The sequence below is a fragment of the Mustelus asterias genome, chromosome 29 (assembly GCF_964213995.1).
Source record: "Mustelus asterias chromosome 29, sMusAst1.hap1.1, whole genome shotgun sequence".
NCBI classification, from domain to species: domain Eukaryota; kingdom Metazoa; phylum Chordata; class Chondrichthyes; order Carcharhiniformes; family Triakidae; genus Mustelus; species Mustelus asterias.
In genome coordinates this window covers 11609167-11635236 of record NC_135829.1, presented here as the reverse complement: position 1 = coordinate 11635236, position 26070 = coordinate 11609167, and the positions used below count along the sequence as shown (strand labels likewise).

General features: G+C 46.2%; 1 protein-coding gene across 50 annotated transcripts in view; it reads right to left on the bottom strand.

The window, feature by feature from the left end:
- Positions 1-26070, bottom strand: part of LOC144480519 (CUGBP Elav-like family member 4) — a 786252-nt gene that overhangs the window by 173060 nt on the left and 587122 nt on the right. For 14 of the 50 annotated variants that reach the window (XM_078200040.1, XM_078200062.1, XM_078200082.1 and 11 more), the window contains exon 4: positions 24101-24112. The exons of 25 other annotated variants lie outside the window; for them this stretch is intronic. In XM_078200040.1, the coding sequence (XP_078056166.1) occupies positions 24101-24112 (12 nt within the window). Of the gene's footprint in view, positions 1-4675; positions 4694-24100; positions 24113-26070 lie in introns of all 50 variants that reach the window. 11 more of the 50 variants (XM_078200058.1, XM_078200078.1, XM_078200061.1 and 8 more) reach the window with 1 other exon arrangement.

Below are 26070 nucleotides of genomic sequence, written 5' to 3'. Positions count from 1 at the left end.
TCCCTGGCGTCATGACGCAGCAGTGCTAACAACTGTGTCACCAGAACAGCCCTCCTGTCTCTGATTTTAAAGTTAACATTTATTTATTAGTGCCACAAGTAAGGCTTACATTAACAATGCAATGAAGTTACTATGAAATTCCCCTGGTCGCCACACTCCGGCGCCTGTTGGGGTCAACGCACCTTACCAGCGCGTCTTCCAGACTGTGGGAGGAAACCCACGCAGACACGGGGAGAACGTACAAACTCCACACAGACAGTGACCCAAGCCGGGAATCGAAGCCCGGTCCCTGCCGCTGTGAGGCTGCAGTGCTAACCACTGTGCCGCCGTGCCCCCCGCGCCCCCCCCCCCCCCCCCTCCCCGCTTCTCTCCTGGTTCTGATTTTAAAGTTAAATTTTATTTATTTCTCATATGTAAGGCTTATGTTAACACTGCAATGAAGTTACTGTGAAGTTCCCCTAGTCGCCACACTCCGGCCCCTATTCAGGTCAATGCACCTAACCAGCACGTCTTTCAGACTGTGAGAGGAAACCCATGATGTGGAGATGCCGGCGTTGGGCTGGGGTAAACACAGTAAGAGTTTTAACAACACCAGGTTAAAGTCCAACAGGTTTATTTGGTAGCAAATGCCATTAGCTTTCGGAGCGCTGCTCCTTCGTCAGATGGAGTGGAAATCTGCTCTCAAACAGGGCACAGAGACCCAAAATCAAGTACGCAGACATGGGGAGAGCGAGCAAACTCCACACAGAGAGTGACCCAAGCCGGGAATCAAACCCGGGTCCCTGGCGCTGTGAGGCTGCAGTGCCAACTCACTGTGCCACCGTGCCACCCTTTAAGCTTAAATCCAACTTTCTAACAGAGATTCGAAAAGTTTTAGACGGGTGGGGGGGGGGGGGGAAACATCCTTCTCTTTTCACTTCCCCTAATTGGAGAAAGCGTACCCTGCCTCAGATCGATGAGGTCTAAGAGGCAGTACAGCTATTGGTGAACACATTTCTTATGTTGCATTATTAACCACATCCCTTTCCATAACTTACTCTTTAAAAGGTCAAGTGACAAGTTTGACATTTTTGTATTATGCGAGAAGGCAGCCCAATAAATTATAATGTCATTTTGCTTTTCTTACTTAACATTTTTAATCTTAACAGCACATCTCGTCCCCTTTGCGTCCAGAAAGCCATGTTTCGGTTAATGTGTTTGCAAAAGTAACGCACTGGGACCCGTCGCCCTTTTGAGAGGCAAATTGTTTCATGTCGCGGTTCTGATCTTTTGACTGAATTTTCTTTTATATTTTATGGTTATTAACGTCTTTTTCCTTGATTTTTTTTTTCTCTTCCCCCCACTTAAAGGTCACATTTTCATTTCAGTACTTTGGGCCAGCCCGCGTCCAATTGCAAAAGTTTTCTTTTATTGACGGAGTAAAACTTATTGACAAAATGTCACACTTTTACTGCGCCGCCATTAAAATAAATTGGCGCAAATGAATCCAGAGGTTCTTTAGCAGCCCTGGATGAATGCATCGAGGCCGCATTACTCAGAAGTCTCCGAGTTTTTAATCGAGCGTCCTTTCGAATTGAAATATAGAAACAAAGGGGTGGGTTTTCCAGCCTCGCTCGCCCCGAAACCGGAAAATCCCGCCCGAGGTGGACGGGCCTTTCCGCGGTCCGCCCCTCTCGCCCGCTCCGATTCCCGTGACGGGAAAATTCCAGTCCGTATCTGAGTGGGTTTCCTCCAGGTGCTCCGGTTTCCTCCCACAATCCAAAGGATGTGCTGGTTAGGTGGTTTGGCCCTGCTAAATTTCCCCTTGGTGTCAGGTGGAGGGGAAATCATGGGGTTGTGGGTATAGGGCCTGGGTGGAATTGTGGTAGGTGCAGACTTGATGGGTCGAATGGCCTCCTTCTGTACTGTAGAATTCTATGATTTGTGGGTGCTCTGGGTTCCTCCTACAGTCTGAAAGACGCGCTGGTTAGGTGCATTGGCTGTGCTAAATTCTTACTCAGTGTACCTGAACAGGTATCGGAGTGTGGCGGCTAGGGGATTTTCACAGTAACTTCATTGCAGCGTTAATTAAGCCTATCAGTGACACTAATAAATAAACTGAAAACTTAAAGCTATGAAACATATCTTCACGCGACGAGTCATGGATATTGAAACTCACTCCCGCTGAAAGGTGCGATCTCAATTAACCATTTTAAATCTGAGCTCAGTCAAGTTTTGCTAGCTAAAGGTATCAAAGATTATGGGGTGGGAGTTTCCATGCAACCCGCCGTGTTGGACGGGACGGGAACATCATAGAATCCCAACAGTGCAGAAGGAGGCCATTCGGCCCTTCGTGCCTGCGCCGATAACAATCCCACTCAAGCCCTATCCCCATAACCCCACATATTTACCCCACTAATCCCTCTAACCCACACATCCTTGGACACTAAGGGGAAATTTAGCATGGCCAATCAACCTAACCTGCACATCTTTGGACATTAAGGGGCAATTTAACATAGCCAATCCACTTAACCTACACATCGTGAAGGTCGTGAATGTAACCCAATCCATCACACAAACCAGCCTCCCATCCATTCCCGCTGCCTCGGCAAAGCAACCAGCATAATCAAGAACCTCATGCACCCCGGACATCCTCTCTCCCACCTTCTTCCGTCGGGAAAAAGATACAAAAGTCTGAGGTCACGTACCAACTGACTCAAGAACAGTTTCTTCCCTGCTGCTATCAGACTTTTGAATGCTCCTACCTCGCACTAAGTTGATCTTTCTCTACACCCTAGCTATGACTGTAACACTACATTCTGCATCCTCTCCTTTCCTTCTCTATGAACGGTATGCTTTGTCTGTATAGCGCGCAAGAAACAATACTTTTCACTGTATGCTAATACATGTGACAATAATAAATCAAATCAAATCAAAACAAATCAAATCTTTGGACACTAAGGTACAATTTAGCGTTGCCAATGCATCTAACCTACATATCTTTGGACACCAAGGGACAATTTAGCATGGCCAATCCACCTAACCTACATATCTTTGGACACCAAGGGACAATTTAGCATAGCCAATCCACCTAACCTACATATCTTTGGACACCAAGGGGCAATTTAGCATGGCCAATCCACCTAACCTACATATCTTTGGACACCAAGGGACAATTCAGCATAGCCAATCCACCTAACCTACATATCTTTGGACACCAAGGGGCAATTCAGCATGGCCAATCCCCCCACGGGAAGAATGTGCAGACTCCGCACAGACATTCACCCAAAGCTGGGATTGAACCCGGGTCCCTGGCGCTGTGAGGCAGCAGTGCTGACCATTGTACCACCGTGTTGCCCTTACCCCACCGGCTGCAAAGCACTTTGGGACGTGCTGAAGCTGTGAAAGTTGCTATATAAATGCAGGTATTTCATAAAAACGTTTATGTTTCCTCTCACTCCAATCACAGCTTTTAGAAGACTTTCAAATGCAACGGGAAACACAGACACTCCAAATTCCCCCGATTTGAAAGCTTGCCTCACAAATACTTATGGTATTAAAATGCAATATTAATCAGATATTAATGACATATTAAAATTCCAATTAAAATCTGTAATGCAAATATTTGGTGCAAAACGAGGATGCAAGTTCAAGGCGCTAAGTTTTCCATGACAACTAGCTATAATATTTGTAAATGTTAGCCGCAGACTTTTAAATTGGAAGCAAATGTCAAATGAAGCATTTTTCTAAATGTCACTATGGGTGCCCTTTCTGCCGAGGTCAAACGATAACAGCCTGGAATTAAAATATTTAGGTTCCCCAAAGTCAACCCCACCAAACCCCCAAATGACGGTGCACATATTAAAACAAACCGCAGCTAAACACGTTAATGTACGACCCAACTCCATTCAGCATCACAGACTGACAATGAGGAACCCCCAAACAGCCACATTTAAATGGAAAGAAAAAAAAAGTTAATTTATTAGTCACGAGTAATGTTACATTAACACTGCAATGAAGTTACTGTGAAATTCCTCTAGTCGCCACACTCCGGCGCCTGTTCGGGTCAGTGGACCCAACCAGGACAGGACACGGGGAGAACGGGCAGACTCCGCACAGTGACACCCAAGCTGGGAATCGAACCCTGGTCCCTGGCGCTGTGAGGCAGCTGTGCGAACCACCATGCCACCATGTTTAGAATCATCATCGACTCATATTATCCCTACAGTACAGAAAGAGGGCATTAGGCCCATCGAGTCTGTACCGAGCACAATCCCACTCAGACCCTATTCCCGTAAACCTACACATTTACCCTACTAATCCCCCTGACATTAGGCACAATTTAGCATGGCCAATCCACCTAACCCACACATCTTTGGACTGTGGAAGGGAACCGGAGCACCCGGAGGAAACCCGCGCAGCTATGGGGAGAACGCACAGACTCCGCACAGACAGTGACCCAAGCTGGGAATCGAACCCGGGTCCGTGGCTCTGTGAGGCAGCAGTGCTAATCACTGTGCCACCGTGCCGCCCAGTGGATGGGGAGGGTCAGATGTCTAGTGGGGATCACAATTTTGCCTTATCTTTGTATCGATGTCAGACCTTCCCAACCCATGGCCACTTCCTTAGACAGCACCTGCCAAACCCATGACCACTACCATCAAGAAGGACATGGGCAGCAGACACATGGGAACACCATGACCTGGAGGTTCCCCTCTGAGTCACTCATCATCCTGACTTGGAAATATATCGGTCGTTTCTTCACTGTCGCTGGGTCCAAATATTTTTTTTCTTTTTTAATTTTCTTTTTATTCTACTCATTGTGGGACATGGGCGTCGCTGGCTGGCCAGAATTTATTGCCCATCCCTCGTTGCCCCTTGAGAAGGTGGTGGTGAGCTGCCTTCTTGAATCGCTGCAGTTCACGTGCTGTGGGTTGACCCACAATGCTGTGAAGGAGGGAATTCCAGGATTTTGACCCAGCGACTGCGAAGGAACGGCCGATATATTTCCAAGTCAGGATGGTGAGTGGCTTGGAGGGGAACTTGCAGGTGGTGGTGTTCCCATGTATCTGCTGCCATTGCCCTTCCAGATGGAAGTTGTCATGGGTTTGGAAGGGGTTGTCGAAGGATCTTTGGTGAATTGCTTTAGTGCATCCTGTAGATAGTACACACTGCTGCCACTGAGCACCAGTGGTGGAGGGAATGGATGTTTGTGGATGTGGTGCCAATCAAGTGGGCTGCTTTGTCCTGGATAGTGTCAGACTTCTTGACTGTTGTTGGAGCTGCACCCATCCAGGTAAGTGGGGAGTATTCCATCACACTCCTGACTTGTGCCTTGTAGATGGTGGACAGGCTTTAGGGAGTCAGGACGTGAGTTACTCACCGCAGTATTCCTAACCTCTGACCTGCTCTTGTAACCATGTTTTTGTGGTGAGTCCAGTTGAGTTTCTGGTCAATGGTGACCCCAAGGATGTTGACAGTGGGGGATTCAGTGATGGTAACACCATTGAATGTCAAGAGGCAGTGGTTAGAGTGTCTCTTATTGGTGATGGTCATTGCCTGGCATTTGTGTGGAACTCCGTCCCTCACAGCACCACGGGTGTACCCATGCCACGTGAAAAGAGGGCAGCTCACCACCACTTTCTCAAGGGCAACTTGGTATGGGCAATAAATGCTGGCCCAGGCAGCGATGCCCACATCCCATGAATGAATAAAATAAAAGATAGGCATTCTGCTCACACCAGGCTCAAAGTTAGCAGTGGCTTGGTTTGTAATCTCTTCTCTGAGACGGATCATGTAGATTCAAGGCCCACACGAAAGATTCAAGCACTCAATCCAGGCTGTCACTTCAGTGGGTTGTTGCATAGTGGAGGTGCTACTTTCCAGGTGAGATGTTTAATTGAGGCTCCATCTGCCCTCTCGGGTGGATTTAAATTATCCTACGGCAAATTTCCCCCGCCATCTCCCCTAACATCATGGTATGGGTGGCACGGTGGCACAGTGGTTAGCACATCTGTCTCTCAGCACCCGGGACCCGGGTTCAATTCTGGCCTTGGGTCACTGTCTGTGTGGAGTTTGCATGTTCTCTCCCATGTCTGTGTGGGTTTCCTCTGGGTGCTCCCGTTTCCTCCAACAGTCCAAAGATGTGTAGGTTAGGTGGATTGGCCATGCTAAATTGCCCCTCAGTGTCCAAAGATGTGTCAGGTAGTGGGGTAAATGCATGGGGCAATAGGGCTAGGGTGAGGAGATGGTCCTGGGTAAAATGCTCTGACAGAGTTTTGGTGCAGACTTAATGGGCCAAATGGCCTCAAAGAACAATGAAAATTACAGCACAGGAACAGGCCCGGTGGCCCAAGATTAGCACTGCTGCCTCACACTGCCAGGGACCTGGGTTCGATTCCCGGCTTGGGTCATTGTCTATGCGGAGTCTGCACGTTCTCCCTGTGTCTGCGTGGGTTTCCTCCGGGTGCTCCTGTTTCCTTCCACAGTCTGAAAGATGTGCTGGTTGGGTGCGTTGGCCGTGTTAAATTCTCCCTCAGTGTAAGGGAATGGCACTCATTTGGAGAGAGGTACAGGCGCAGTGGGGACGAATGGCCTCCGTCCATGCGATAACAACTGTTTGATTCTGTTGAAGAAAAGATGCTCCATCATTTGTGGAGTTTGGCTTGTGCCCTGAAGCATATTCCTGGACATTTTGTACATATGCATCCATGAAAATAAATTCTTAGCACATGAAGAAACACATATGAGACAAGGATGCTACTTGGTAATGTCAGAGAGATGGAACAAAACCGTGATCGCATTGCGTGATTTGACTCGAGGTAATTTGAACTTTGAACAAGCCATGTACATGTTATTGGTTTGTAACATTTATAAGATCAGACATTACCTTATTTTCTGTGGCATATCCTCAAGGCTTTTGTTCCACCTTCCGACTGGCAAGGAATTGTGCATACTCGGAGAGGGAATGCAGGAAAGATTCTCGCAAAAACAAACTCCAAATGCATTGTAAACTGCTCTCGAGACATTCAGCACAAAGCTGCTGAACGTCAGCCGTGCTTCTATCTTCGCTTCCCGCCTGAAGAGTGATGTTCACTCTGGGATAGCTTCGAAGAGGGGAGGTTGCATCAGGAAGGTCTTTAAAAAAGACTAACCCATCATCACTCGGGAAGGGAAGATCAGCGTTTTGATGGCAACTTGTTAAAGTTTATTTATTAGTCACAAGTAAGGCTTAGATTAACACTGCAATGAAATTCCTCTAGTCGCCACAGTCTAACACCTCTTCAGGTCAATGTACTGTGGTAAACCACTGTTAGCTTATTGCCTGTGTGTGTGTGACATGCCTGGACATGCCCCTGCCGGCACTGCCCGGGACTCCTCCCCCCCTGGTCCAGGTATAAAGGTGACTGCTCCCCACCCCCTGCCTCAGTCTCTTGACCAGCTCATCGGCACGGGTGCGCTCCAAGTCTTTTGCTAATAAAAGCCTATTTGTTCTTGCATACAAACTAGTCTTTGCTTGATTGATAGTGCATCATGTACCTAACACCTGTTCGGGTCAATATACCTAACCAACACGTCTTTCAGATTGTGGGAGGAAATACCCCTAGTCGCCACACTCAGGCGCCTAATCGGGTCCATGCACCTAACCGGCACGTCTTTCAGAATGTGGGAGGAAACCGGAGCACCCGGAGGAAACCCACGCAGACACGAGGAGAACGTGCAAACTCCACACAGACAGTGACCCAAGCCGGGAATCGAACCCGGGTTCCAGGCATTGTGAGGCAGCAGTGCTAACCACAGTGCCGCTGTTGCATTGCGGGAGCATGCTGTGCGCAAATTGGCCGCTGCGTTTCCTACATTATGACAGTGACCATACTTTAAAAGTTTAAACTTTAGTGATTAGTGTCACAAGTAGGCTTACATTGACACTGCAATGAAGTTACTGTAAAAACCCCCCCTAGTTGCTACACTCCAATGCCTGTTCGGGTTCACTGAGGGAGAGTTTACCACTGTGCAGCCGTGGACAGCTTCTGATATTTGCTGAAACACTCTTTACTTTGGTGCAGAGTGCCAGGGGCTAAAGTCTACATGTTGGGATTGTAGGAGCAAACTGTAGCCAGATAAAACTTAACAGCTTTGATCCGTCAAAGCAAAAATCTACGCTCACTTCAGATATCACACTGTTTATTTTTCGATTCATGGAAATGTATGCAGCTGGTGTGAACCCTCTCAATAGCTAAACAGATGCACAACTTCTGTATTGTGACCTGATTGGTTCTTTAACCCAAAATATTGTTTCATTTTGATCATCATCTTAAAATAGGAAAATAATTGGTACCTGATCTTTGAATCATGAGTAAAATTATATAAGACACTGTTATCCCACTGTGTTATGTTTGTTTCTCCTTCCGTACTTGGGTGACTAAACAGAAAATGTTTTGTTCTGTGAGACCCATGAGGCTAGCCTCTTGGAGTACGAGCTCCCTGATTGAGGTAACGATTGCCTGCCCAATCAGGGAGTCTCACCTGTGTATATATTGAGGAGTATACACTGAGGGAGAATTTAACACGGCCAACGCACCCTAACCAGCACATCTTTCGGACTGTGGAAGGAACCAGGAGCACCCGGAGGAAGCCCACGCAGACACGGGGAGAACGTGCAGACTCCGCATAGACAGTGACCCGAGCCGGGAATCGAACCCAGGTCCCTGGCAGTGTGAGGCAGCAGTGCTAATTGTGCCCCCGTGCCCCCCCCCCCCGCCCCCCCCCCCCGCTGTGCAGCTTAGCTGAAGTGGCTATGCTAAATTGCTCCCAAAGTGTCCAAACATGTGTAGGGCTACTGGCACTCCAGATTCTGACTTTGCGGTGGCACAGTAGCTCAGTGGTGAGCACTGCTGCCTCACAGCGCCAAGGACCTGGGTTCAATTCCAGCCTCAGGGGACCGTGTGGAGTTTGCACAATTTCCTCGTGTCTGCGTGAGTTTCCTCCGGGTTTCTGGTTTCTTCCCACACTCCACAGATGAGCAGGTTAGGTGGATTGGCCATGCTAAATTGCCCCTTAGTGTCCAAAGACGTGCAGGTTAGGGGGATTGGCCATGCTAAATTGCCCCTTAGCGTCCAAAGACGTGCAGGTTAGGGGGATTGGCCATGCTAAATTGCCTCTTAGTGTCCACAGATGTGCAGTTTAGGTGGATTGGCCATGGCAAATTGCCCCTTAGTGTCCAACGATGTACAGGTTAAATGGATTGGCCATGCTAAATTGCCCCTTAATGTCCAAAGATATGCAGATTAGGTGGATTGGCCATGGTAAATTGCCCCTTAGTGTCCAACAATGTACAGGTTAAGTGGATTGGCCATGCTAAATTGCCCCTTAGTGTCCAAAGATGTGTAGGTTAGGTGGATTGGCCATGCTAAATTGCCCCTCAGTGTCCAAAGATGTGTAGGTTAGGTGGATTGGCCATGCTCAATTGCCCCTTAGTGTCCAAAGATGTGTAGGTTAGGTGGATTGGCCATGCTAAATTGCCTCTCAGTGTCAGAAGATGTGTAGGTTAGGTGGATTGGCCATGCTAAATTGCTCCTCAGTGTCCAAAGATGTGTAGGTTGTGTGGATTAATAAGGTAAATGTGAGGGGTGACGGAGATAATGTGGGAAGTGGGCCTGCGTAAGATGCTCTGTCGGAGAGTCGGTGCAGACGTGATGGGCCGAATAGCCTCCTTCTGCACTATGATTCTATGATTATTAACATGTTTAGAACTCTGAAGCCAGCCACAATGGTCTTTTTTTTCCAAACTGAAACCTTTGTATTTTGTTACAAGTTGAGAGTTTCTCAGCTGTTCACATTATATGAGTTACAGCTGGTTAACTTTTGATATTATTACAGTGGTTGGAAAGTTGGTATTTGTGTTTTTGTGGAGGATAGATGGTTTCCGTGTGGATCAGATTAATGTCGACAGCTTCGATCCCTGTTCCGGATTGGGTAGATTCGAGGGACTGCTTCCTCGCCCTGCTCATAGTTAAAAAAAAGTATTGAGGCAATTTACTGCTGATCACCAGGGACCTGAACTTGGGCAGAGAACTCAGGAAGAATCATATTTCTATGGCATCTTTCACAACCTCATTATGTCACAGCGTGCTCTGCAACTAATGTGCTTTTTAAAATGTTGTCATTGCTGTAATGTAGGAAACACAGGATATTACAAGAATGATACCAGGACTTCAGAGGTTAAGTTATGAGGAAAGTTTTCACAAATTAGGCCTGTTCGGAGCATCCTTTCTGGATGTATCACAGCTTGGTATGGCTCCTGCTCCAACCAAGACCGCAAGAAACTACAAAAGGGTGTGAATGTAGCCCAGTCCATCACGCACACCAGCCTCCCATCCATTGACTCTGTCTACACTTCCCGCTGCCTTGGAAAAGCCTCCAGCATAATGGGACGGCATGGTGGCACAGTGGTTAGCACCGCTGCCTCACAATGCCAGGGACCCGGGTTTGATTCCCGGCCTGGGTCACCGTCTGTGTGGAGCCTACACGTTCCCCCTGTGTCTCCGTGGGTTTCCTCCGGGCGATCCAGTTTCCTCCCACAGTCCGAAAGACGTGCTGGTTAGGTGCATTGGCCGTGCTAAATTCTCCCTCTGTGTACCCAAACAGGCGCCGGAGTGCGGCGACTAAGGGATTTTCACAGTAACTACCTTGCAATATTAATGTAAGCCTGCTTGTGACACTAATAAGTAAATTTAAACTTAATCAAGGACCACACGTAACCTGGACATATCTTCTTCCATTGGGAAAAAGTTTGAGATCACGTACCAACTGACTCAAGAACAGTTTCTTCCCTGCTGCCATCAGACTTTTGAATGGACCCATTATATATTAAGCTGATCTTTCTCTTCATCCTATCTGTAACTCCAACACCATATTCTGCACCCTCTCCTTTCCTTCTCCCCTATGTACTCTCTGGATGGTATGCTTTGTACAGAGCGCAAGAAACAATACTTTTCACTGTATCCCAATAGATGTGACAATAATAAATCAAATCAAATCACATTAAATCAGGTACAAACAGGAAAAGAGAGAGTTGATAAAAATAGGCTATTTCTACTGGTTGGAGATTCTAGAACTAGGGGGCATACTCTAAAAATTAGGGCCAAATCGTTCAGGAGAGATGTCAGTAAGCACTTCTACATACAAAGGGTGGGAAAGGTTTGGAACTCTCTTCTACAAATGGCAGTCGATGCTAGATCAGTTGCTACCTTTAAGTCAGAGATAGATAATATTTTGTTAAGCAAAGGTATTAAGGGATATGGACCAAAGGCAGGTATAGGGAGTAAGGTCACAGATCAGGGTAGCACAGTGGTTAGCACTGCTGCCTCCCAGCGCCAGGGACCCGTGTTTGATTCCGGCCTCGGGTGACTGTGCGCAGTTTGCACTTTCTCCCCGTGCCTGCAGGGGGTTCCTCCGGGTGCTCCGGTTTCCTCCCACAATCCAAAGGTGTGCAGGTTAGGTGCATTGGCCGTGTTAAATTCTACCTCAGTGTACCCAAACAGGTGCTGGAGTAGGGGGTTAGGGGATTTTCACAGTAACTTCATTGCAGTGTGAGTGTAAGCCAATTTGTGACTAATAAAAAAACTTTGATTCCACAAGAGTAGAGATTGTATACAGGCTAATGGAAAGAGATGGCCTCAATAGGGCAAGAGGCACGTTCTCGATCCTTATTTTTCCTGGGGCCTTAACTAGAAGCCTGTAGAGGATGTAAAACAAGAAGTGACATTCAAGTGGAATATATTTAAAGGGCAATTCTCATCAAGTAAATTGTTTTACAGGCCTATTTATTGGGTTAGTAAAATAAAGTAGAGAGCAATGATGCAATCAGTGATGCCAAACAGGTTTGAAGCTGTTATAAACATTCTGAACTTAAAAACCACTTTCTGAAAATTCTCCCTGTGACCTAATCTTAACAAAGTAACAGAGAAGCAGGTCTGAAAGGTCCATTGTGTTACTCATGGCATCGGAACTTAGGAACATAGGAATTAGGAGCAGAAGTAGGCAATTCAGCCCTTCGAGCCTGCTCCGCCATTTAATCAGATCATGGCTGATCTCTCCCTGGTCTCAAATCCACCTCCCCACCTGTTCCCCATATCCCTTTAACCCATTTTTAAAATCAGAAATATATCTATCCTCTTCTTGAAACCATTCAATGATTCAGACTCCACCGCGCTGTGGGGCAGCGAGTTCCACAAATTCACCACCCTCTGCGAGAAGTAGTTCCTCCTCATCTCAGTGTTAAATCTACCGCCTCTCAACCTATACCTGTGACCTCTTGTTCTAGATTGTCCCACAAGAGGAAACATTTGATCTGCATTTACTCTATCAATCCCTTTTAGTATTTTACATACCTCGATCAGATCCCTCCTCATCCTTCAAAACTCCAGCGAGTACAAGCCCAAACTGTTTAATCTTTCCTCATACATCGACCCTTTCATCCCTAGAATCAATCTGGTGAAACGCCTCTGAACTGCCTCCAATGCCACCACATCCATCCTCAAATAAGGAGACCAAAACCGGACACAATACTCCAGATGTGGTCTCACCAACACCCTATCCAATTGCAACAACACTTCTCTACTTTTATACTCCAGTCCCTTTGCAATAAATGCCAACATCCCATTTGCCTTTTTTATTACATGATATACTTGCGAACCGACTTTCTGTGATTCATGGACAACGACACCCAGATCCCTCTGCCTGGACGCATTTTGAATCTGCTTTCCATTTAGATAATAATTTACCCTTTTATTTTTTCTGCCTCACCCTTATCCACATTAAACTCCATCTGCCAAATGTTGGCCCATTCTCCTAGCCTATCTATATCCTATCTATATGGCAGGCTTAAAGATGTAGCGTAGCAGCCATTTCAACACTACTGGGCAGTGCATGCTGCCTCACAGCACCAGGGACCCGGGTTCAATTCGGGCCTCAGGTCACTGTCTGTGTGGAGTTTGCACGTTCTCCCCGTGTCTGCGTGGGTTTCCTCCCACAATCTAAAGATGTGCGGGTTGGGTGGATTAGCCGTGCCAAATTGCCCCTTAGTGTCAGGGGGATTAGCTAGGGTAAACGCATGGGGTTATGGGGATAGGGCCTGGTGGGATTGTGGTTGGTGCAGACTCGATGGGCCAAATGGGCCTCCTTCAGTACTGAAGGGATTCTGTGATTCTATGATTCTATGAATACTAACCAAATCTCGACAAACCCATTTTAACCTTCATTTGAAATAAACAGCCTCCGGCATTTATATAGCCTCTTTCATGACCCAAGAAGGATCAGGACAATTTCCAGGCTTGGGCTGACAAGTGGCAAGTAACATTCGTGCCACACAAGTGCCAGGTAAGGATAATCTCCAACAAGAGAGAATCTAACCATCACCCCATGACTTTCAATGATAATCCATCACTGAATCCCCCACTATAAATCCTGGGGACTACCATTGACCAGAAACCTATCTGAACTAGCCATATAAATCCTGGGGCCACAAGCGCCGGCCAGAAGCTAGGAATCCTGCAATGAGTAATTTACCTCCTCACTCTCCAAAACCTGTCCACAATCTACAAGACACAAGTCAAGAGAGTGATGGAATACTCTCCCCTTGCCTGGATGAGTGCAACTCCAATAATACTCCCCTCTCCCTTTTGAATTCAATTCAATCTAGCCCTATTATCCTCCACCAAAGCACAGAATCCCTGCAGTGCAGAAGGAGGCTATTCAGCCCATCTACCCTGCACCGACAATATTCCCACCTGTGGTGAACCATAGATGGTTACCACTATGGGTACTGAACCATAGATGGTTATCACTATGGGTACTTGTACATATGTTACTCTTGTTACTGTTGGGGTTAGGGTTGGGGTGTTCCACCTGTTGGTATTGTTCTGTGGTACACTCTGGTTGGCTCCGCCTACCTATAGGAGTATAAAGATCACTGCACTGCCTAGTGACCCTTTAGTCTGGGATTGTATTGTTAAGCAGTATGCTCCATTCTTGTTACTAATAAAAGCCTTTATTTCCCGGGTACGATCCAGCCTCCTGAGTGAATTAATCGCGCATCACCACCCAAGCCCTATCCCCATAACCCGACGTATTTACCCTACTAAGGGAGCATGGCCAATCCTCCTAAACTAGAGTCATAGAGGTTTACAGCACGGAAACAGGCCCTTCAGCCCAACTTGTCCATGCCGCCCAGTTTTTACCACTAAGCTAGTCCCAATTGCCCGCGTTTGGCCCATATCCCTCTATACCCATCTTGCCCATGTAACTGTCTAAACACTTTTTAAAAGACAAAATTGTACCCGCCTCTACTACTACCTCTGGCAGCTCGTTCCAGACACTCACCACTCTCTGTGTGAAACAATTGCCCCTCTGGACCCTTTTGTATCTCTCCTCTCTCACCTTAAACCTATGCCCTCTCGTTTTAGACTCCCCTACATTTGGGAAACGATATTGACTATCTAGCTGATCTTTGCCCTCATTATTTTATAGACCTCTATAAGTTCACCCTGAAGCCTCCTACGCTCCAGGAAAAAAGCCCCAGTCTATCCAGCCTCGCCTTATAACTCAAACCACAAGTCCAGGTAGCATCAGTAGATCTTTTCTGCACTCTTTCTAGCTTAATAATATCCTTTCTATAATAGGGTGACCAGAACTGTACACAGTATTCCAAGTGTGGCCTTACCAATGTCTTGTACAACTTCAACAAGATGTCCCAACTCCTGTATTCAATGTTCTGACCAAGCAGGTGATAAAGACGGTGTTCAATTCTTAGGTCTCTGATAAGCTCCTATGAATCTATTCTATGATTATGGCATTGAAACGGTAAGAGGTCACCTGGGGGCAGCACAGTGGCACAGTGGTTAGCACTGCTGCCTCACAGCGCCAGGGACCTTGATTCCCAGCTTGGGTCATTGTTTGTGCGGAGTCTGCACATTCTCCCCATGTCTGCGTGGGTTTCTTCCGGGTGCTCCGGTTTCTTCCCACGGTCCAAAGATGTGCGGGTTGGGTTGATTGGCCATGCTAAATTGCCCCTTAGTGTGGGGGGGACTAGCTAGGGTAAATGCATGGGGTTATGGGGATAGGGCCTGGGTGGGAGTTGTGGTCGGTGTAGACTCGATGGGCCCAATGGACTCCTTCTGCTCTGTAGGGTTGCTATGAACTATGGTTATCATTGAGAGTGCTGAATGTGGGTGAAGTGTCGCCAAGAAGGTGAAAGAGAAGGATCGAGCTGAATTTCGAATAAAACCCAGCAATTATCACATTATGTGTGAAATTACACTTTGGGCTTTTAAATATGTCTTATCGCAGCAGTTTTATTTTTAAGCAAAAGAACTACCTTTGCCAACCGGGGAGAGAACAGAGAAATTACAAGACGTGCGAATTTCTGAATCTTTGCTTGTCCTGAATTTGAGTGGACTGGTGCGTCTGGTGTCTTCAAAGACACTGTGGTACAATGTCTCGTAGGACACGGCACTGTGTTTGTACATGATGTGGAGATGCCGGTGTTGGACTGGGGGTTCATACAGGCAGCGTTGCTGTGGGAGGCACTCAGCAATTGGAGAACCGCTTCACACTGTCAATTGCGTCGACTATTACAAACTATTTTCAAGTCCGGTATTAAGCTTATGCCCTGGAATTATCCAGTAGGATGCCGGCAAACAATGGTGGGAGCGCGGGAAACCCTGTTTCTGTACCTTTAAGCAGATAAATGTCACTGATGGAACGGCAATGGGAGGAATCTCGAATGAACACTTCAAAGTTCAATTCTGAGGACCCCAAGGAGTCATTTCAAAGCCTCAAGATATGAATATTAAAATGGCTTTGAAAACGCATGCACTGGTGTGTAGCATCTGTGGTTGTTGTGCGATGGGTGATGTTCTCAATTCAAGTTGCGTGGTGAGCTGAAGATGGGAAAGAAAGAGGCGGGAAGCACTTGAAAGCCGTCTATTGTGTATAAACTTAGCAGAGTGGTTAGCACTGCTGCCTCACAGTGCCAGAGCCCCGGGTTCAATTCTCACTTGGGTGACTGTCTGTGTGGAGTCGGCACGTTCTCCCCATGTCTGTGTGGGTTTCCTCCGGGTGCTCCGGTGTCCTTCCACAGTCTAAAAGATGTGCTGGTTGGGTGCATTGGCCGTGCTAAATTCTCCCTCAGTGTACCCAAACAGGTGCCGGAGTGTGGCGACTAGGAGATTTTCACAGTAACTTCATTGCAGTATTAATGTAAGCCTACTTGTGACACTAATAAATAAACTTTAAACTTTCTGTGCATGTTCCTACTGGCATTCGGGCACCATCGTCCTGCCATTCTCTAGGTACAGGGCAGTAGCATTTAGCCTATTTTCTTTTTTTTATTCAGTCACGGGACATGGGCGTCGCTGGCTGGGCCAGCATTTATTGCCCATCCCTAGTTGCCCGAGGGCAGTTGAGAGTCAACCACATTGCTGTGGCTCTGGAGTCACATGTAGGCCAGACCGGGTAAGGACGGCAGATTTCCTTCCCGAAAGGAATCAGATGTTTTCTTTCCAACAATCGACATTGGTTTCATGGTAGATTCTTAATTCCAGATGTTTTTCAAATTCCACCATCTGCCGTGGCGGGATTGGAGCCCTGCTGCCCAGAACCCTCGCGCTCACCCCGAAACTGGAAAATCCTGCCTGAGGTCAACGGACCTTTTAATGGTCCGCCCCTCACCCGCTAGAATTCCCGTCGTGGGTGGAATGGGAAAATTTGCCTCATGAGTTGAGTTTGAGAGCGCACAGAGTGTGAGAGAAACCAGCGTAAATTACTCCAGCTCTCACTCGAAGTCAACACTTAGAATTTCTTTGGGAGAATTCCAGCTCGCCTCTTTTCTTTCCTTGCCCACGTGTTGGCTCAGCAGGAGACTATTACCACCAACCTCTTCTTGCTGCTTTGGAGGACTTACATTCCAGTGAAACACAAATGGAGGGAAGAGGGGAAACAGGCACTTGGAACAGAAACTTGCACCAACTGCAAGTTGCTGCCAACTTGTACCTTTAAGACTTGATTACCTGTAAAGACTCGCATTCCAACCATTATTTTGTAAATTGAGTTTGTGTCTTTATATGTCCTGTTTGTGAACAGAACTCCCACTTACCTGACGAAGGAGCAGCGCTCCGACAGCTTGTGGCTTTTGCTACCAAATAAACCTGTTGGACTTTAACCTGGTGTTGTGAGACTTCTTACTGAACTTGCACCAAGTCATGGTACAACTCAGCCTCCATCCTAAAGAGACTGAATTGCAATGGTAAGACCATACTTGGGATACTGTGTACAGTTCTGGTCACCCTATTATAGGAAGGATATTATTAAACTAGAAAGAGTGCAGAAGAGATTTACTAGGATGCTTCCGGGACTTGATGGTTTGAGTTATAAGGAGAGGCTGGATGGACTGGGACTTTTTTTCTCTGGAGCATAGGAGGCTTAGGGATGATCTTATAGAGGTCTATAAAATAATGAGGGACTTAGATCAGCTAAATAGTCAATATATTTTTCTAAAGGTAGTGGAGTCTAAAACTAGTGGGCAAAGGTTTAAGGTGAGAGGGGAGAGATACAAAAGGGTTCAGAGGGACAATTTTTTTACACAGATGGTGGTGAGTGCTTGGAACGAGCTGCCAGAGCTAGTAGTAGCGGTGGGTACAATTTTGTCTTTTAAGAAGCGTTTAGACAGTTCTATGGGTAAGATGGGTACAGAGGGGTATGGGCCAAACGTGGGCAATTGGGATTAGCTTAGGGGTTAAAATTAGGGGTGGCATAGACAAGTTGGGCTGAAGGGCCTGTTTTCATGCTGTAAACCTCTATGACTCGATAGTCAGAAGTGGTCTCATCGCTAAAAAAGGGAGATATAACCGCGAATATTCTGGCTGGTAACCTCTTTTACAAGGTGACACACCAATGCGATTACGTGGGACATTTTTTGTGCCCATAATTTTCCACGTTCCATAGAACCATAGAATCCCTACAGTGCAGAAGGAGGCCATTTGATCCATTGGGTCTGCACCGAGTCTCCAAAAGACTCGCCATGGTCCTTACCCGGCCCATCCCGTAATTCCACACATTAATTAAGGACCCCATGCACCCCGGACATACTCTGCTCCACCTCTTCTGTCAGGAAAAAGATATGAAAGTCTGAGGTCATGTACCCAACCGACTCAAGAACAGCTTCTTCCCTGCTGCCGTCAGACTTTTGAATGGACCTACCTCACATTAAGCTGATCTTTCTCTACACCCTAACTATGACTGTAACACTACATTCTGCACACTCTCCTTTTCTTTTCTATGAATGGTATGCTTTGTCTGTATAGCGCACAAGAAACAATACTTTTCACTGTACACTAATACATGTGACAATAATAAATCAAATCATTTAGCATGGCTGATCCATCTAACCTACACATTTTGGACACTAGGGGGCAATTTACTATGGCCAATCCACCTAACCTACACAATTTTGGACACTAAAGGGCAATTTACTATGGCCAATGCACCTAACCTACACAATTTTGGACACTAAAGGGCAATTTACTATGGCCAATCCACCTAACCTAAACAATTTTGGACACTAAGGGGACAACTTAGCATGGCCAATCCACCTAATCGACACATCTTGGGACACTAAAGGGCAATTTGCTATGGCCAATCCACCTAACCTACACATCTTTGGACACTAAGGGGCAATTTAGTACGGCCAATCCAACTAACCTACACATCTTGGGACACTAAGGGTCGATTTAGCATGGCCAATGCACCTAACCAGCACATCTTTGGACACTAAGGGACAATTTAGCATGGCCAATCCAACTAACCTACACATCTTGGGACACTAAGGGTCGATGTAGCACGGCCAATCCACCTAACATGCACATCTTTGGACACTAAGGGACAATTTAGCATGGCCAATCCACTTAACCTGCACACCTTTGGACTGTGGGGGGAAACCGGAGCACCCGGAGGAAACCCACGCAGACATGGGGAGAAGGTGCACACTCCACACAGACTGACCCAAGCCGGGAATCAAGCCAGGTCCCTGGCACTCTGAGGCAGCAGTGCTAACCACTGTGCCACTGTGCCGCCCTCGGAAGGGAGGTGGAACAGAAGTGACCGCACGGCCTCCTGGAAAAGTGAGACAGAGCTCGGGCGTTCGTGTTTCCTCCTTTCGGGCGTTCTGAAGAAGCCTCTGGTTTAAATCTTCAGGTGGAGATTTATCCTCTCTGAAACATCCTCCCTTATTTCCCAGTTCGTGGCAGCATTGTGGTGCAGCTGTAGAACAACAGAAGGCTTACGGCAGGTTTAAAAGTGTTGCCACATGGGTGGGGGAGGTTCTGGCAGATTATGTTCTTCAAACAGTCCAACAATTCGGTCACTGGGGTCTATTTGAGCTGCAGCAGATGCTAAATTTGTTCTACTGCAAGCTGTTGCAATTTATTTCCCCTTTTTTTTAAGTATATAATTAGAGTTTAAAAATGTCCTGGGATAGACATGACTGGTATAATAATACTAGAGTACAAAAGTGCACAGCATCCATTACATTGAGTAAATAACCGGTACAAACTGGCTCCTGGTTGGAATCAGAGGACACCTGGTATTGCAAAGGATCCTGGCTTCTGCCTAAATGCTCTAACAAAACTGTGTCCCCTCTAACACGGGGTTTGCAAATTCGCATCCCGTCTATCCAAATCACCTCCAGTGGCTTCACCTCTCTGTAACCTCGGACATTCACATCCGAGAATCAGAGAATCATAGTGCTCAGCACTGCTGCCTCACAGCACCAGGGACCCAGGTTCGATTCCCGGCTTGGGTCACTGTCTGTGTGGAGTCTGCATGTTCTCTCTGTGTCTGCGTGGGTTTCCTCCGGGTGCTCCGGTTTCCTCCCACAGCCTGAAAGACATGCTGGTTAGATGCTGAATTCTCCCTCAGTGTACCCGAACAGGCGCCGGAGTATGGCCACTTGGGAATTTTCACAGTAACATCTTGCAGTGTTAATATAAGCCTATTTGTGACACTAATAAATAAACTAAACTAATTAATCAATAACTATTCCATGTTAATAAGGGAAGGCAATGGCCTAGTAGCATTATTGCCACTTAATTGCCCCTTAATGTCCAAAGATGTGCAGGTCGGGTGGATTGGCCATGCTCAATTGCCCCTTAGTGTCCAAAGATATGCAGGTTAAGTGGATTGGCCATGCTAAAGTGCTCCTTAGTGTTCAAAGATATTCAAGTCAGATGAATTGGCCATGCTAAATTGCCCCTTAATGTCCAAAGATGTGCTGGTTAGGTGAATTGGCCATGCTAAATTGCCCCTTAGTGTCCAAAGATGTTCAGGTTAGATGAATTGGCCATGCTAAATTGCCCCTGAATGTCTAAAGATGTGCAGGTTAGGTGGATTGGCCATGCTAAATTCCCCTTAGTGTCCAAAAATGTGCAGGTTAAGTGGATTGGCCATGCTAAATTGCCCCTCAATGTCCAAGATGTGCAGGTTGGATGAATCGGCCATACTAAGTTGCTCCTTAGTGTCCAAAGATGTGTAGGTTAGGTGAACTGGCCATGCTAAATTGCCCCTTAGTGTATCCAAAGATGGGTTTTTCCGACAATCGACAATGGTTTCAGGGTCATCAGTAGATTCTTAATTTTTTGAATATCCAATGAGTTTTGGTAAATCTTTATATTCTCCCTGCTTAACAAATGAGAGTTAGAAGGGGGGTAAGAAAATTGTAATTAGACAATTGTTCCTGCCAATCTATTTTGACCAGCAAATGTCGACAACCTACCGCACTATCGGAGAGATTTTCAATCTATTCGCCATTCTAACCTTGAATTGTCTTCCTGGGAACGTTTACAACATCAAACTTGGCAGGAACTTCAGAAGCACTCACACAACGAGCATCAAGGTGACATTACAAATGACAACTGTCCATTAAAGGAAGGGCAAATGTCATTCAATCTGACTGTTTACCCTCAGAACTAAGATGCATCTGACTCCAGGGAGGTCCAGGCTTATCCGGCAGTGGGGTTCCCAGACAAAGTGGAGTTTTTCACCCCAGTCGAAACAGACATACTCGAGCAATTAAAAACCTATTAGCATTCACTAATGGGATAAAACAGTGGGAGACTCCAAACTAAAGAGGTGACGTCATTTGAATAATGTGCATTTTATCATACAGTCCAAATTGAAATTCCTATCCAAGTCTCTCCTATGTTACAACTGCCTTTGTTGAAGTTCAGTTGTATCTATTTTTAAATTGTTCTGTAAAAGATATATAGAACCATTGAATCCCTACAGTAATCAGACCATCGAGCTCGCATTGACAATAATCCCACCCAGGCCCGATCCCCGTAACCCCACGTATTTACCCTGCTAATCCCCCTGACATTAAGGGGCAATTTAGCATGGCCAATTCACCTAACCTACACATCTCTGGGTACACCAATGGGTAATTTAGCATGGCCAATTCACCTGACCTTCACATCTTTTAACACTAAGGGGCAATTTAGCATGGCCAATCCACGTAACCTGCACATCTTCGGACATGAAGGGGTAATTAAGCATGGCCAATCCACCTAATCTGCACATCCTCCGCCTCCACCTAATTTGGCCCATCGAGTATGCACCAACTCTCCAATGCAGCATTTTACCCAGATCCTATCCCAGTAACCCCACATATTTACCCTGCCAATCCGCTTAAACTATTTATCTTTGGGCATTAATGGGCAATTTAGCATGGCCAATCCACCTAACCTGCACATCTTTGGACATTAAGGGGCAATTTAGCATGGCCAATCCACCTAACCTGCACATCTTTGGACACTAAGGGACAATTTAGCATGGCCAATCCACCTAACCTGCACATATTTGGACACTAAGACATTGGACATGTCTTAAGATTTGGACATTAATTTGGCAATTAAGTGGCAATGTCACAAGGCCATTGCCTCCCCCTTTTTAACATGGAATAATCATTGATTAATTAGTTTAATTTATTTATTAGTTTCACAAATAGGTTTGCATCAACACTGCAATGAAGTTACTGTGAAAATCTCCTCGTCGCCACATTCCGGCGCCTGATCGGGTACACTGAGGTTGAATTTGTCATGGCCAATTCACCTAACCAGCACGTCTTTCAGACTGTGGGAGGAAACCGGAGCACCCGGAGGAAACCCACGCAGACACGGGGAGAAAATGGAGACTCCGCAGAGACGGTGACCCAAGCCGGGAATCGAACCGGGGTCCGTGGCGCTGTGAGGCGGCAATGCTAACCACTGTGCCACCGTGCTGCCCAATGCACACCTCGTACGGTTTATTACCGCAGGACAGGATTTTACCAGGAGTCCAACAGCACTTGATAGTTTTCCCCTTCTGTTGTTAAGAAGTGTAGCACCTCCGATGCTGACTCTGTACTATGCTTTGCCATCTTTGTCAAGTGATATCTGTTGTGCCAGTAGGTATAACAGGAGAAAAGCAAAGTGTTGCTGTGACTGGAAATATCTCTCGTGCAACATATGGTTTCTTTCCCACCTGCAATTTGTGCAATTTGCAACCTCCTTATGAGACAGCATTACAGAGTTTCTGACTTCCTTTTCATGCCTTGTTATCCCTACTTGGGATTTTAAGAATTAAATCTAGTGAAAGAAAAGGCTTGTCAGCCTCACATCGTCCACAGGTGAACATCTTATTTTGCTGTCTTTCCCCCTATCCAATACCTGTTGACACCCAACTCTGAAATAAACCTATCTTCTTCCCCGTCCTATCTGAAAATGGATGAGCTCTTCACACATCATAACATTCAGGGCTATGGGCCAAGTGCTGGCAGATGGGATTAGCTAGGAGTTAAGGTGTTTCTAATGTGCCGATGCGGACTTGATGGGCTGAAAGGCCTCTTCTGCACTGTATGAGTCTATGATTTTATGAAAATAATCAAAATTCTATTATTATCTTCAGTTTAGCCTTTTCCTCACTGATTAATCCAGCTCCTCTCCACCTTGTATTGATCTTCATTTCAATGAAGATCTTCGGGTGGCACAGTGGTTAGCACTGCTGCCTCACAGCGCCAGGGACTAGGGTTCGATTCCCAGCTTGGGTCACTGTCTGTGCAGAGTCTGCACGTTCTCCCTGTGTCTGCGTGGGTTTCCGCCGGGTGCTCCTGTTTCCTCCCATACTCCAGAAGATCCGTACGTTAGGTGGATTAACCATGTTAAATTGCCTGTTTGTGTCCAAAAATGTATAGGTTGGTGGATTTGCCATGGTAAGTTGCTCCGGAGTGTCCAAAGATGTGCAGATAAGGTGAATTAACCATACTAAATTGCACCTTACTGTCCTAAGATGTGTAGGTTAGGTGGATTGGCCATCTGGATTGTCTCTTAGTGTCCAAAGATGTGCAGGTTAGATGGATTGACCATGCTAAATTATCCCTGAGTGCCCAACGATGTGCAGGTTAGGTGGATTGGCCATGCTAACTTGCCCCTTAGTGTCCAAGATGTGTAGGTTAGGTGGATTGGCCATGCTAAATTATCCCTGAGTGTCCAACGATGTGCAGGTTAGATGGATTGGCCATGCTAAATTGCTCCTTAGTGTCCAAAGATGTGTAGGTTTAGGTGGATTAGCAATGGTAAAATGCATGGCGTTATGGGGATAGGGCAGGGGAGAGGGCCTGAGTAAGATACTCTGCCAGAGAGTCGCAACAGGCCTGATGGGCTGAATAGCATCTGCACTGTAGGAATTTTATGTTTGTAAAAAGACAGAAGTACTGATGGAGATTGTAAGCTGCCATTAATCTCATAAATGTTACACCGATGGTCAACTTTTGAATTAATTGCTATGTCCATTCGGAAGACATAACCTTCTTGATTAACCCATGTATTTACAAGAATGTTACCAGAATTGAGAAAATACAAACATCAGGGAGTTCAGACAGAACCATCGAATCCCTACAGTAATGTCCAAACTATGTTACGGTGTTGTGGGTTTTAAATAAAAACAAAAGACGTGGTTTGCACACGTAAAGTCAAAGTAACACACAACAGGTTTGTTGAAAGAGATGTTCTGTGCACAGAGCAGAAAATAAAACTCAGACAGAAGCCTGTGCTTCTGACAGAAGCCCCAGGGTGCATAGGTTAGACGGATTAGCGGGGTAAATATGTGGAGTTATGGGGATAGGGCCTGTTGTCGTGCAGGTTCGATGGGCTGAGTGACCTCCTTCTGCGCTGTAGGGATTCTATGATACTGTGAAGCATCAATGACCTCATGGAAAAGTTATGTGACCCGCTCTTAAAGCAATCATACAACCAGTTAAATATATAATATTCTCTTAGGCTGCATCATAATCAAAATTGTAGCAATTTTGCTTCAGACCAATGCTGCGGATGTGTTGCCCTAGGTTTTGTTGTTAGTGGTGAGGGAACAACATCCACGTCCATCATGCTAACAGCTACTCACAGACTCTCTCTGGGCTTTTGAGCAGGAAGGTACTGCCAGCGAAGATCTGAAGCAGTCAGAAATCCTTTCAAAATGAATTCCGCAGTTGTTCAACCTGGAGGAAAGGCAGCCTTCACGGGGTATCTGGGAACAGTGGGTGGAATTTTCCAGCCGTTGACATGAATGGGATTTTCCGGTCCCGCTGCGGTGAACGGAGATTGGGCTGAGCGCCAAATTCTCCATCCTCGCTTGCAACGATGGCGGGGCGTGAACAGCCAGAGAATTCCGGCCAGTGTGTCTCTCCAACCAAATCGACTGTAGAATCCTCTCACAGGCATTCAGAATCTAAGCCAGGAAGTGACTTAAAGAAAATTTACTTCAATGCAAACTCATGTACAGAATGCAGAATAGGGGGGGGGGGGGGAGAGAGAAAAGAACAGGATTATAAAAGAGGGATAAAAGAGGAAGGATGCACATTCTCCTCGTGTCTGCGTGGGTTTCCTCCGGGTGCTCCGGTTTCCTCCCACAGTCCAAAGATGTGTGGGTTAGGTTGATTGGCCATGCTAAAATTGCCCCCTAGTGTCTTGGGATGCGTGGACTAGTGGGTAAAATATGTAGGGATATGGGGGGTGGGATTGTGGTCGGTGCAGACTCGATGGGCCGAATGGCCTCTTTCTGTACTGTAGGGTTTCTATGATTTCTATGATGATACTTGTGACTAAATAAACTGTAAATTTTTTAATTCAAATCTGCAGGGATGAGACTCCACACTTGTAAATTTTCATGTCCAAAGAAGTTGTTTGCCAACAATTAAGGCTCATCACACCCCGTTAAAAGAAAAACACTTACACTTTAATGGGAAACTGCCAACTTTTGCTGCCACATTTTCTGGCACAAGCTAAGTACCATAACGTTCACATTATTCATGGCTGAAATACCAAATTTCTTGGCAAGGAAATGGTGAAGTGAAATCTGTTGTGGAGTAAGGCAAATTGGACAGAAACCTTTGATTTTCTGTGTTTCCCTACACATTTGTAGATGATTAGCACTGATGCCTCACAGCACCAGGGACCCGGGTTCGAATCCCAGCTTGGGTCAATGTCTCTATGGAGTTTGTACATTTTCCCCATGACTGCGTGTGTTTCCTCCGGGTGCTCCGGTTTCCTCCCACAGTCCAGAAGACGTGCTGGTTAGCTGACTTGGTCATGTTAAATTCTCCCTCAGTGGACCCGAACAGGAGTGTGGTGACCAGGGGATTTTCACAATAGCTTCATTGCAGTGTTAATATAAGCGTATTTGTGACTAATAAATAAACTAACTTATATGGTATTTAACAAAAGCTTCACTATCATGTCTACTGCAAATTTTTTAATGAACAACCTAATGAAGATCTGTATCATTAGTATCTTCCTTTTCTTACAGATGTGGCCTCACTTGCTGAGTGCTTCAGCATTTTCTGTTAAACTTTTTTACGCTTCAAAAGTTTGACTGTGTGATCTGCAACTTGTGGAGTACAGGTTCATAGCTCCTTGAAAGTGGAGTCACAGGTGGACAGAGTGGTGAAGAAGGCATTCAGCATGCTTGGTTTCATTGGTCAGAACATTGAATACAAGAATTGGGACG